Consider the following 14,793-nt stretch of genomic DNA (forward strand, 5'->3'; position numbering starts at 1 on the left):
AATAAAATCCTTCTTTGAAGCCCAATCTACAAAACAGATAGAAATAAACCCATTCTTGTGGGGGGACAGAGCTAATTCTGTCCACTTAGCCTTCTTCCTCGCCACTCATAGGCTGCTATGCAGTTTGAAAGCTACAATTCAATGCATTCAGCTTACCCTACATGCCATGTCAGAGCTAGAAGAGAAAGCAAAAACATATTCAATCTAACGTTGATGTATTTTATTTATTTAGCTTTTTTTTGCAACTATAAATTACAATCACTAGTACACCTGTAATTCTTTATAGTATGTTCAACTAAAGAGTAAGCAGACACAGCATAGGTCAATTTAAAAGAAATCACAGTACTTCTTAGTGTAATCTGCAAAAGAGGGAAAAAGTCTTGGGCCCACTCCTTGGAAATAAATATCAAGTAACCATAAAAATATGCAGCCATTTTCCAGGTGTTCAGGGAGGTTCATGCATGGTCCCAGGCAGAGCATCAGAGTTCCTCTTTGAAATAGCCCAGCTTTGCCAATGACATCTCTTTTCTCAACTGCATAACTTCCCAAAACATCTGATCAACTATACAAATAGAAAAGGAGACATGTAAAAATCATAAAATAACATCTTAATTACCTTTTAGCTGTTTCACTGAAAATTTAACTTTAGTTGAAATGCCAACAGGGCATTTCCTAATGACATACCTAATGCCTTGCCATATTACTACTAATTCATAAAAATTTTTTTCACAAATTTGTGAGCATCCCAGTCTTATCAATAAATGAGCAATTTTCACCAGTTTTGCTACAACTATTTGTTAGATGTGTCAATGACCACTTTAGTCTGACAGACGGCAGATGCTTCAGTGCCCTGAGCAAATGGAAATCATGGTGCCACTATAAGGAATTACACCCAGTCCTCAATTATTCTCATATAGGGATCTTCTTACTTTAGTCTGCGACATCTTGGCCATTCCACTATTTATTAACACCAACACAGAGTAAAACAGGAAAAAGAGGAAAACAAAAGGCAGTCCAGAGAACTCAGTAACATTCTTTTTGAGAAATAACAGAGAAAGGTTTTGTATATGGCTCAAATTAGAAATAAAAATAAATGTAGAGACTAACTGTAGATTTCAATTCTCCCTACTTTGGCAAGCCCCCTCTGTAAGTGGGAAAAAAAATTGGCTTTATATTTCAGACAAAAAGTCTTCCTCTGACATATCATCAGATTAGAGACTGATTTAGATCAGCGGTTTTCAAGAAGCGGAGATTTTGTCCTCAAGAGTACCTTTGACAAAATGTCTGTATACATTTTTCATTACTGGCATCTACAGAGTAAAGCTCAGCAATGATGGGAAACATCCTACAATGTACAAGATAGCCCCCACCTCCACGACAAAGACTTATTCAGCTCAAAATGTTAGTAGTACCAAGCTTAAGAAACCCTGCATTAGATTTAGCTGCCCTAAATCCTGTTTGATACAAGGCACAGATAACACACATATTTTAAAATTAGTAATATTTAATTGCTACAAATCTACACATTATATATGTACCAAGTACCGTGACCTGGAAGAGTGAGAGAAACCAGAGAAGAGGCCACTTTTATCACCATTATACCCCCACTACTACTCATGGCAATTTCTCCCTATTTTCACAAAGGAAATTACCTTTTATCTTCCCTACAAAACTTACTTTAACAAGGAGAAAAAACACACTTGACAATTTAACTTAACATAAATCATCTGTTCTGTGGCTTAAATCCTATTAACCACCAACAGGTATTAAAAAATATTTCAATTTTATTAAAGTCATAGAAAGTATTGCACACTTTAAACACTACTTTATGCTACTCAGCCTATTGAAATTCAACATTAATGAGAGGTTTCACCCTCATTCTTTTAGGCATTAAAATCTAATTATATGGGATTCTAAATCAATAGGATTCTTCTCATACCAAAGCTTTGAAAGGCTAAATTAAGTTTTTATTAGCATGACTAACCTTTCCACAGAATTAAGATTCACTGGTTTACATGACTGAAAGATAGCAAGCTTCTTCTAATTTTTAAATATAAAAATATATTTAGTCCCTAAAAAAATATGAATAGGAAATTTTCTACAACTTGAATTCAAACTCAAAATGGGTACGGACTTATCCCTAGCTTCGTATCTGCTACTTGTTTTAAAACAATCACATGTACTCAAGAAACACTGCTTTGGGGGCACCTGGGTGGCTCAGTCATTAGGTGTCTGCCTTGGGGTCGGGTCATGATCCCGGGGTCCGGGGATCGAGTCCCGCATTAGGCTCCCTGCTCAGCAGGAAGGCAGGAGGCCTGCTTCTCCCTCTCCAACTCCCCCTGCTTATATTCCTTCTCTCACTGTCTCTCTCTGTCAAATAAATAAATAAAATCTTTAAAAAAAAAAAAAAAAAAAGAAACACTGCTTTGGAGTTGCTGGGCCTTATGCATTTTCATGCCTGGCATTTAAGCCATGTGGCTACAGAATCATCAGTAATCATGAAAGACTGAATTAAAAATATTAAAACACTTGCATGAGGTTGGCTCTCTTGGATATATCATCTATATGTTTCAGCTGATTCAGCATATAGTAAACTTTATTCCATTCAGAACTATCTTCATGACTGCTTTGTTAATTCACATGTGAAAGTACAAAATATAGAAAAAATTATCATTAGATTCCCATGGTTTTCACCAATTAAAATAAATCTGACCATGTCTAGCGCTTACTTACTTTTATTTCTTAGGCATAATTTCAATAAGCTTTTTACTCCCCTCACATTTGCCATCTGGTTTATCAATATACCCCCCTTAGAGTTATAACAGATTCTGCTTAAAACTCATATCAGAGTAAAATTAGGCAGTTCTAAGGGTTAAATATTTTTTAAAAGACATTAATTCCCAAATTCTCCACACATTTTATTAGAACTATGAGAGATTCAATATCAATGTACCAATAATAAAGCTTATTTGAGGATTACTATTATGTCCTATACTTTTCACCGAAGGTTTATGTAAATATTTTGTAACCAATTAAGAACACTCACCATCCTGCTGTTTCACGAGCCCCTGCTGAATATATCGAATGTATGTAAAAAAGTTACATACAGAGGTGATCTAGGTCAAAAGGAAAAAAAGTCATAAACAGTCAAACATCTCATATCAAAGTGGGCTTAATTAAAATTCATGGTTCAGTTACTTACCCTGTATCTGCAAAAAGGAGAAATATAGTAATAGTTGCTTGAGTCCCCTAATTTAATTCTGTGTTTACAAGACTTACTCTGGCCAGTTAGAGCACATTTTCTGTAAAACAATGACAAAATTTTAGTTTTTTAAAGTTGAAAGCATTTTGCTCCTATCTTCCATAGACGTTTCATGTTCACTAAGACAACAAATATCTGAGCCCTAGTATGCAGCCGGCACTATTCTGGATGCACACAGGCCTGAGAAATACAAAGGAGTAAGCTGCCTCCCAAAAGTACTGACTCTCAATAGTTACCTAAGGGTGCAGCATCCTCAGAAATACCATCCTTTCTATTCGCACACACTACAGACTCTCAGATTTCGTATGATGGCTTTCTGGCTGCAATGAGGCTGTGTAAGACTCTAGAGGGCAGAGACTCTATCTATTCAACTTTAAATGCCAGGCACCAAGCAGGTGCCTAGTACACACCAGACCCTCAATGACTGTTGGTTAAGTGATAGCCACCTGTCACTCTATTGCTCAATACAGTGATGCTGGTTTGTCTATCAGGGCATACTTTGAAGCAGCCCAGGTGTTACCCTCTTAAGCTAGGACCATGGCTGATCACAACTACCACTCCCTACCAAGGCAAAATAAGTACAGCTGTAACTAAAATGAAGCAGCGGACAGCATTTTAAATAACATTATTAACACCTGGGTACCTCAGGTGGTTAAGTGTCTGCCTTTGCTCAAGTCATGATCCCAGGGTCCTGGGATCGAGTCTCACATCAGCCTCCTTGCTCAGTGTGGAGTCTGCTTCTCCCTCTCCCTCTGCCTGCTGCTCCCCCTGCTTGTGCTCTATGTCAAATAAATAAAATCTTTTAAAAATAACATCATAAATTATATAATAAAGAAAAATGTTGCATAAACATTAAATTTCAGCTATACTTGAATATGATACAAATGTGCCTCCATATTAAGAAAACAAATAGAGAATGTGTATTTAAAATAGGATCATTTGGGGGGGCAGCTGGGTGTCTTGGTAAATCGTCTGACTCAGTTTCAGCTCAGGTCACGATCCCAGGGTTGTGAGATTGAGCCCAATGTCGGGCTCCATGCTCAGTGTACAGTCTCCTTGAGATTCTCTCCTCCTCTTTCTCCCTCCCCCTGCTCACATGCTCTCTCATTCTGTCTTTAAAATAAATAAAATATTAAGAAAAGAAACTTTGTAAATAGGATAATTTTGGAGGCGGCCATTCTGACCACAAAAGAATTAACACATTTTCAAAGAAAGTTTGCCTCATTGTTCCTTTCTTAGAAAATTCCTTTAATGAGCTGTAACAATATTTTTAAAACACTAACTACTAGCTTAGGAAGGAGAGAAGATCAAGAAATTTAAAAACTGCACAAGTGTTGAAGACTTTAGAACTTCCAAAAGTGTAATTTACATAAGAAGAAAAGTAAGCATTTAACTGATAGAAGTCAACATATACACTACTCTTCTGGAAACATATACCTATTAGTCTAGTATTTTGTCTAATTTTAAAAGGGCTTTGCTAAAGTGGTTTTAAGCATCAACTTCTGAAATAATGAAAGTATTTCTTACCTCATTTCTAAAGCCATCTCTGAACTGTGACACCCAACACACTTTTATATGAGCTAAGGTTCAAGACTAGTCTTCTGACGTCCAAGGCCAGCATTCTGTTAACATGCTCCACTTCAATACCTCTTAGCAGCTCTAGTCTCCAGATTTTAAACCCTTACCTTGATTTTCAGTTGGGGATGTCAATATGTCTAAACCTAGACCTGCTGTCTTCTTCCCCAAACCAGAGCCCCTCCCACTAACCTCCAAAATATCACACCATTCTTCTAGTCGACCATCTTTAATTCCTTTCCTTTTACTATCCCCACCTGAATCTTTTCCTCTCCAAAGTTCTCTTCAGATTTGTCACATCCTTCCCCCCCCAATACATTCACCATCTTCTGAACACAAAGTTTCTTGTTTCCAGGTCTTCAGTCATATGTACTCTTCTTTACCCAAATTCCACTCCTGCTTCAAAAACCTAGATCAAATCTCCCACCACTGATCCCCACCCATGGGACAGGTCTTGGCTTCCTCAAAGTTCCTATAGCGTGAGCCATTTATGTCATGATTTTCTTCACCACCTAGTCCATGAGAGCCTTGGCCAAGGCCGAACTTCACATTTCAGGGAAGAGTATCTTCCAGAAGCTTCTCAACACAACATGCACTCCAAACACTGTGGCATCTAACCCCATTCCTACAAGCACAATATCCCTAAACTATGTAATCTGTTCCCTAAGCCCAATCTATGTTATTTTACTAAACTACTACATAAATCAACCTTAACTAGTATCTTCATTTGTCATCATTTGTTATTTGCACAAGTACAGTATGTGTTACATATGATGCAAGTAGAAATTTAAAATTCTATAATAAAAACTGGTATCTACCATACTTAAAATAAGGTATTAACATAGACCTTAAAAGCACAAAAACTGTTATCACTGATGATCAGGATAAAAATACTCAGGTGCTTATGGAAAGAGGAAAGTTTAGGAATATAAATCCCTTCCCCACGATTCAGAGGCCGTTCTGCTATAGTCACAGCATGCAAGGAGTGTGGTGGGAGGTTTGGCTCACAGAGCAAACACATGACCAGGTACTCCCCACAGACAGCTACCGGAACACGAACACTGTGCAATCAGGAAGAACAATGTGACTTCTCCCACAGGCTTTCACACAGACCTATTAGCTCATTTCAAGCGGCCCTTTTCTCTTCTACCTTCTCAGTGACCCAAACAGGAATCAGTTACTGCTTTCTAGCAGCTCTGTCAGATTTCCGGTCCCCTATACAGATCTAGTTCTTAACCACCAATTAAGCAGCTTCCCCAAATCTTTCCAAGTCGCTTCGCAAACAGCTTTGCCAGAGGTCCTAGGAACCACTGGTTTCAGTCTTTCCTCATCCTGGGACTGGAGAGTGAAAATCTGCCCTGCTATGAAATGTGGGAGTCTTACCTCTGAAGGTTGGTAATTGCCAAGTATCTGTCATGTATGAAAGACAGAACTGGTTATTTACCAAGGTGAGAATCCTTTATATGATAGTATGAAAGAGGAGGATTACAGAAGTCTTTTTGGCATCTTTTTGGCATGCTTGATAAGACCTGGTCTAATTCACTATCTTCCCAAACTATTCTTAATGGCAACCCTCAGGAAGAAATACATTTACACCAAAACCTGTATGTATATGTATAACAAACAAAAACTCTGCTTATGACCCACTAAGCTGATTTTATGATCAACTAATTAGTCACAACATATGGTCTAAAAAATGTTTCTAATACCTGGTCTAAAATACATATATTTGTAATTAAAAGGGCTAAATTGATGCTAAATTGGAAATGCCATATCTCATACTGTCTGAGGATTTGCCTTTAGGCTGCACAAACTAAACAGAAAAGTAACAAGAAATTTAATCACATTTAAAACTAGAAAAACTAAATTTATTACAACATATAAAAATTTAAAAACTCAGTGTCTTCCACAAGACATGGTTCTGAAAACGTACTTTGGTCCTCCACATTCGACTGCAGAAGCTTTCACAAATCGAACAGGTTGCAATCCCACCGGTTCAATGCTTAGAGTATTGTTTTCCACAGCCTCCAAAACAGCTGAAGCCAACTTCAAAAAAACAAAAAGTATCAGATGCTATGCCAGCATTAAAATGTTAAAGTTGTATTCTACAGTAAACTGAATTTTTAAAAATTATTCTTTCCCCAAGCTCCACTGGTTTGGTCTTAGGCCAAAAGAAAAGAATGAAACGACACAGTCTTGGTTTGAATTCTTTTATAACTCAAATATTGTTAGGAAAGGCAATGCAGTTATAGCTAACTTTTCCTGTATCTAGAAGAGAATTGAGAGCATTAATTCCAATCTATCCATCTCTTAACCACAATTAACATCCACTAATAATGCCACTTCAAAATGAATACCCTAATGTTTTATTTTGCTAAATTTATACGTATTTTTAAAACTACCAGTCATTCATAACCTAGCAATACATACAATTACAGCTATATATTTGCTGAATTTGTATTTATGTGCACCAGAGTGACCTACAAAAGAACTAGAAGGATTATCAAATATTGAATGTCCGGATGGAGATGGTAGCAACTGATCAACAGTAGATGAAACCGGCAAATTTCTTCAGTCTGGCAAGACTAGTAATCCGGAACGGACTACCCAAAAACAGACACAGAGTCACAACGAATAACATGTACATATCAAAAGTGTTTTATTATCCATTTTAACTTCTCCTTACAAGTAATGTTAAAATTAAATCCTCTAAAGACTTAAGACTTTTAGGACTACATTTCTTAAACAGTGACTGACAGGATATTTATAGACAATCCTTCCACATGTAAGAACAAATTAAAATTATGACCTTACATTTGTATAGTATCTCGTATTTTTTTCAAAGTTTTTGTGTGTACTTTTTCACTTCATTTCAACCTCTTAACAACCCTGACACACAGGCAAGAAAGGCATTTTTCTTCCATTTTAAAGATGAAGAAGCTAAATGTGATTTTTTGTCATGTACAGATAAATCACATGAACACCTCGGAGTGTACAGAACTTCCTTTCCACTGAACCTTGGACTGAGAATCAAGAACTAAGCCCGACCCCTGCGCACATTTACTGCTTTACTCTGGTAAAACACATACTTCACTGGGAATGACCCTCTGCTCATGTAAGCAAAGATGCTCTGTAACTGAATGCCAAGAAATGATCATGATCTTTGTTTGGAATGCAGAAAAGGATAAAACACGACATGTTATTATAACTTAGTCACATAAGAGAAAATTTTTTACATGATTTAACAAAAGGTACAGGAACTACTCTAACACATTCCTATTAAAATAAAAAAAAATTACCTCACTTTTTGAGAATGTTAAACATGGAAAGATATCTTCCTGATAAATTTTGTCTAAGAAAGGACACGATCTATCCATTGTGGGATCATCCTTCCAAGATCTGAATTCATTATACAGAGATAAGTCAGCCTGACAAACCAGAAGAAAACACAAAATAATCTTTTTAAAGGTACAAACATAAATCACTTTATAAAACACAAATCTAATATAAACATTACCAAGGAAGAAATCTTATTCATTTAAAATAATGAATTGAATCATTCTTGATGTGTTATAATACATGGTACCAGCTTTCTTTTTAAAAAAATCCAAACCCTGGGGCACCTGGGTGGCTCAGTGGGTTAAAGCCTCTGCCTTCGGCTCGGGTCGTGATCTCAGGGTCCTGGGATCAGGCCCCTCGTTGGGCTCTCTGCTCAGTGGGGAGCCTGCTTCCTCCTCTCTCTCTCTCTGCCTGCCTCTCTGCCTACTTGTGATCTCTGTCTGTCAAATAAATAAATAAAATCTTTAAAAAAAAAAAAAATCCAAACCCCAAACGACTGACTAGCTCTTTTCAATGGATCTACAACAGTGTCCAGTGATGCTACCTTGATTCCCGGCCAACCCCCAGAAATGCTGGAGCTCCTCTTAAGACACATGTGCACACTGCTCTGAATATAAAACAAGTCATAAGTCTTTTCTGAAAATATTGAAAAAGTCATCTGGAGCCAAGTTAATTAAACAGTGTATGAATAAATGGAGACTAAATTGTGAAACTAGTTTGGGTCAAAAATGACACTAATTGTTCCGCTTTACCTGAGGGCATTTTCAAAAGAATTTGAAAATGTTTACTCCATAAACAGCAAGACTAAAAGCAGCACATCTGTAATCTCCTAAAGGAACTATCTTTAAAACATAACACTTAGGGGCGCCTGGGTGGCTCAGTGGCTTAAAGCCTCTGCCTTCGGCTCGGGTCATGATCCCAGGGTCCTGGGATGGAGCCTCGCATAGGGCTCTCCGCTCAGCAGGGAGCCTGCTTCCTCCTCTCTCTCTCTGCCTGCCTCTCTGCCTACTAGTGATCTCTGTCTGTCAAGTAAGTAAATTAAAAAAATCTTAAAAAAAACAACAACACATAACACTTAGTAAGATATATTTTGGCATTGCAACTGTCTGAATTATCAGCACTAACCCAGGTTGGCCCCCATCTTCCTATTCACTCTTCCAGTTGTCCCTCTTTCCTCCTCCTCCCTTTAATAAAACTTCCCCAAGTATTCTTCCCTCCAGATGCCCTCTACTCAGCTCAATCCTACCTGTCACACACAAGCCACACCTGCCCTCGGCTGCCCAACACGGCAATGCCCCTCATCCTCCTGCAGCCCTAAGCCACTCTCATCCAGAAGAGCTGGGCACACCATAAATGACACACTGATGGCCGCTATGGCCTTCAGGACAGCTTAATGGCACATGAAGGTGATTTATATAACTGTAATAAAAGGCTGAGTATATCCAAGCTTTCCTACACGCTTTCTTTTAAAGCATATAATGGCACCTTCAGTGTGAATTTTTTTCATTCCAATCCATAAATTCTTTGAATCAAAACTAAAGTCAAGAAGATTAAAAAAAAAAAACCAGCATATAAATAATACTTAAATTTCCAAATTCATTTTCTTTGTAAAGTTTACCCTTTAACGGACATAAGCCCCCAAGCAGGTAAGTGGTACTCCAAGGAAAGATTCTAGTTCAAAGGCAGTCACTTAAACTATTAAGATCTGGTCCTGCGCCAAGAACTATGGCAAGCACCCCACAGACACTCAATCCTCACAACTGGGCAAGACAGACATTATGATCTTCATTTTTTTTTTTAGATAAGAAAACTAGGGCTTAGAGAGGTAAATAACTTGCCCAAGGTTACAGATCAAGGAACCTGTAAAAGTTCAAATTTGTGTCTAAGTGACTCAATCGCAAAGCCCTGCATAATGCATGCGTGTGTGTGTACTTGCACAGACATGTGTTTTAAGTGCTTTCAGAAACTACGTTGCAAATACTGTTTCTGCCTGTCACATTTTCTGCAGAAACATGAACATGGTTCACTTTCTTTCCAACTGTTTTACCTTTGTCTAAAGCTTATACAGGTCAACTTTATGTGTTTCCTTTGTCTAATAAAACTTTTTGACAAGTTTTCACAAAACATTAGAATACAAGATATATCTGGAAAACAGAAAGTTATCATTCTGAAGTTGTTTGCTGCTGCTTCACATTTCATGAGACCTCATAAATTAAAAACAGGACTTTAAAATGTCCCATGAGAAAACATTTAAATTTTGTAAGTGTATGTAACAGAAAACAAGGTTTTTAATCACACTGAGAAACCACAGCAAAATATGAGTTGTACCAAGCAATTAAAAATGCTAATTAAATTCAAAGAAATTAAAGTTATGATTTTTAAAAGTTTCTGAAATATTTAACATGGATTTTTGATTCCATCACATTCAGATTTGGTCACGTATTGAACGTCTCTCTCACTAGCATCTTTTTTATTAATAAGCAACCAAAATGCAATTCAATGAAAGTACGTAATGACCTCGGTTATTCAATTTAATAAAATCCTGGCTTCCATGCAAAAACTTAACCAAATGAGCAGATACAGCTGCTTAAAGACTAACGATGAACCTGAATAAAACAACGTAAAACATAGCTTTTCAGGGAAAAAAGAGGGAGGGGCTGCTCCATGATCAATCCCATTGGAAATGCTTTCTCATTGTATGCAATGATAAAATAAAAAAAACATTTTATAATTATACAATTTTTACTCAAAACAGCTCAAAATATTTCCACAGTATCTCAGTTACCTTCACAACATATTTTAAAATGATAAGGCTACCATTAGTTCTGTTTTTTATTTGAATTAACTCTAAGACTCTCTTATTGATATAAAACTCTACCTCCCCCAGAATTTAAGTAAAAGCAATGTGCTGTTCAAGAAAATCACCTTATTTTCACACATTTCTTATATTCATATTCTGCTAAAGCATCTTACCAACAAATTTTGACTAGCCAGATCATTAAAGCCACCCCCCTCTCCTTTATACAACACATGACAGTTTGCTCCCTAAATTAAGTATCAAGATTAAGAAACTTACCAAGTTTCTAGCAGGTAACTCCAAGGTCAGCCAAGTAGAGAATGGAACTGAAGATTCCCTGAAAGCAGCCAGCTCTAGATAAAGCCTCCCCCATCTTAATACTGCATATTTTGTACTAAAAAATTTTGCTGGCAAAAATCATAACTGACAGCTCAGTGGTGAGAATTAATAAGTATCAAGAGAGTCAGAGGGGACAGTCCTCGACGAGTTACCTCTTTGCAGTCTTTTACAATTGGCTGTATCACACTGAGGTCCTGATGACTGCCACTCATAGCACTGCTCGTACTCTTATTTCTTGTATGCCCCCTTTTAAAAGGTGTCTTTCCACCTGGCAGAGGCTCTTGCGTAGGTGATGTTGGAGAACTGGACAAGACAAGTGTCTTCAATGCGGCTACTTCAGCTTGAAGGACATCGATCTTGAAAAGAAATCAACATAGTTCCATACACTATGTCTTATGACAGATGCAGCTAAATGCTAGCTATCTGCTCAAAACACTTTCCTTTCAAAGAGGACATGTAAATTTAATGTATATTTGTGGTGGAGTAATAAAAAGAAAGTGAAACCAAGTTGTTTAATGTTTCTATATGGTTTGCATTTAGCCATGCTTGCATTTCACAACATGAAATGAAATTTTTAAAATTATCAAAATGTCTAATATTTAATTCATGTGAATTTTCAAAATGTTCAAAATATAAATAGCTTATGAAGAGCTGTGGTTCATTCCTAAAATAATAAAATCTATTAACAGTTTTGTGGCTTTTTTTCCAGCTAATGAAGAAAAATAGTGACTTTAAAATGTGATTTAAAGGGATGCCTGGGTGGCTCAGTTGGTTAAGCCGCTGCCTTCGGCTCAAGTCATGATCCCGGAATCCTGGGATCAAGTCCCGCATTGGGCTCCTTGCTCGGCGGGGAGTCTGCTTCTCTCACTGCCTCTGCCTGCCTCTCTGCCTGCTTGTGTGTACTCTCTCTCTCTCTGGCAAATAAATAAAATATTTTAAATAAATAAATCAATAAAATGTGATTTATGATCCTTTTGATAATACATGTGATTCACAAGACTTAAAATCCTTTGGTTCTAATATAAATGAGCACTGACTGTTCACTATTAATTGCATCTGTGTGGTAGCTGTTTTCTACTTATAGTTTCCAAATCTTCTAAAATAAGGCCCTAATTTACAATAGAAACAAAATCTAATAAATGTTTAAGTATCTTTATAACAGTAATCACTAAAAAAAAAAAAATTAAAAAAAAACAAAAACCAGTAATCACTGATTTTATATTTTTTTTACTGTTAAAGTAGCAAAGACTTACTTTTCCTTGTGCTTCCTTTAGCTGTTTTTCTGCTGTTGCCTGCTTGACATTTGCTTCTCTCACCATCTTATGAGCTTCCTGAAAAAGTTAAAATCTCAAATTTTGGAAACAAAGTAGCCTTTGTTTTCAAAAATTTTTCAGCAAATGTCTACGACTGTAGCAAAGATATACTACCAAACTTTAACCTGATAATAAATACTCAATATCAACTCTTGAAATAGCAAATATCATCTGGTAGGTAAACTGGTAGGAATTAGGAATACATACTTTCTTTTAGTACTAATACCACTGACATAGCCAAGTTGAGTTCAATCACCCTGATTAATGTTTGTGTAAAGACTGCAAATGTGATGAAGGAAAATAAACATCCTACATGTCAAACCCAACTTCTCCGTAGTTAGGTTTCTGTAATTTGGCCACTATATATATATATATATATATATATATATATATATATATTATTAGTCATAGCAAAGACATATAGAAGGGACAAGTAAAAATATTAACACATCACTAATGTTGCAGTTTATAGGAATGACAGCTGAGAACCCTTTGAGCTTCCAATAAAAACAGTCACAAAATGATATTAAGTGACAATTCTATGCAGAGCAATCTAAAAAGGCAAATCAGAGATTAGATATTAATAAGGTCTTATTTTTTTCAGTACCATAAATATGAAACTCTAGGTATTTAATTCCTTTTTTTCTTATATTTATTCATCAATTTACTCACGACATCTCTTTGTGAGGTACTATTCCAGGTGTTGATAGTATATTGGGGGAAAAAACAAGGTCCCTGTCTCTTAAGGAGCTTACATTCAGTTTACATTCTAATAATCAATAAAATATCCAAGTAAGAATTCTGGGTTTTACTGTAAGGGCAGTATGAAACCTTATGATCTTTTAAGGAAGAAAGTCACTGATCTTACCTATATTTTAAAAAAAATTACTCTGCTGTATGGAATAGTCTCATTAAAGATTAAGGATGGACTAGAACCATATACAGGGTGCTTGAGATAATCCCCTGGGATTTAAGAACATGTATGTTAGAACTTCAACTGACAGTTTATGAGACAGAAGAGAAAGAAGGAGGGAGGGAGGAAGGAAGGAAGTTGGCTGGAAGGAAGGAAAGAAATCAGCTTCAAAGACATTTAATATATGTTTGACAATGGCACATAGTAATGTTTGTCAACTATTCAGTGGAAGAGTGAACATTCTCCACTTCAGAGTCTGACAGCAGCACTCCCATTTGCTTCTACAGTAGTAATGAACTGATGCTTCTTTATATGCCCATGAACATGACTTTACCGATCACATTAGCTTAAGTAAGAGATGTTTTACTATCAATGTTTTATAATGAGATAAGATTAACTATGAAAATCTCCCATGCACAATTATGCTGGTTATCTTGTATCAAAGTCCTTAAGAGCTGCCAATTTAATGAAGTAAAAGTGGTTTTATTCTTAAAATAACAAATGTTTCAGATTTGCTTAATTTTTCTGTGATGACAAGTGGCTGTCAACAGATCACTATTTGGCAGATATTTTCAAAATAATAAACATATCTAATCTGACCCCCTTCAGGATAAGTAAAACATTTTAACTATAAATGCAAAAGCAACTCATGCTAAGGAGAGATTATCTGTTTAAATGTTTGGAAATGGACTCTGCTTTCCTTAATAGAGGACTGTGCATCTTGGACCAACCCTCACATGGACAATAATTACAGAAGTTGGACTTTTTTTTTTTTAAATGTGTCTGACGGTATTAGAGAGCTAACAAAATGGTGAAGAACTAGGGGACCAAGACTCAGGAGAAGATGTAAACCCAGAAAAGAGAGACGGAATTTGGGGCGACTTTTCCCCCCGAGGTACGAGAGACACAGTGAAGAGGTGTAAGCTACATGTAACTGAGTCACAAGAGGAGAGAAGAGAGCACTAGAAGTGAGGCAGAAGCAGTAGCTGAAAAGATAACGCACCAGACTTGGCAAACTGACAAAAGACATCAAATAGTAGATTCCAAAAAAGTGAAAATTGTCTACCACTCTGTAATTCTAAAGGTGAAAATGATCCAAGTACCCTCTATACCCGGAGTCTGTAAACTTCTGGGAAGGGTCAGACAGTAAGCAGCTTGGGCTCGAGAAGCCAGGCCTCGTCCGCTGCAGGGTGAAAGCAGCCGCAGACAACAAACAGCAGCGAAGGCGGCCATTTCCATAAACATTCATCAGCAC

General features: G+C 36.7%; 1 protein-coding gene across 5 annotated transcripts in view; it reads right to left on the reverse strand.

The window, feature by feature from the left end:
• Window positions 1–205: 205 nt before the first annotated feature.
• Window positions 206–14,793, reverse strand: part of LOC111142155 (RAB3A interacting protein) — a 45,972-nt gene continuing 31,384 nt past the window's right edge. For 4 of the 5 annotated variants that reach the window (XM_022495145.1, XM_022495144.1, XM_022495147.1 and 1 more), the window contains 7 exons: window positions 12,566–12,643; window positions 11,465–11,668; window positions 8,137–8,265; window positions 6,771–6,883; window positions 3,203–3,302; window positions 3,047–3,116; window positions 206–562 (listed from right to left, as the gene is read on the reverse strand). In XM_022495145.1, coding sequence (XP_022350853.1) covers window positions 480–562; window positions 3,047–3,116; window positions 3,203–3,302; window positions 6,771–6,883; window positions 8,137–8,265; window positions 11,465–11,668; window positions 12,566–12,643 — 777 coding nt within the window. In that variant the 3' untranslated portion in view covers window positions 206–479. The remainder of the gene's footprint in view (window positions 563–3,046; window positions 3,117–3,202; window positions 3,303–6,770; window positions 6,884–8,136; window positions 8,266–11,464; window positions 11,669–12,565; window positions 12,644–14,793) is intronic. The other variant, XM_022495146.1, reaches the window with a different exon arrangement.

This window comes from Enhydra lutris, unplaced genomic scaffold, assembly GCF_002288905.1.
Source record: "Enhydra lutris kenyoni isolate GAN:26980312 unplaced genomic scaffold, ASM228890v2 scaffoldscaffold7, whole genome shotgun sequence".
Lineage (NCBI taxonomy): Eukaryota > Metazoa > Chordata > Mammalia > Carnivora > Mustelidae > Enhydra > Enhydra lutris.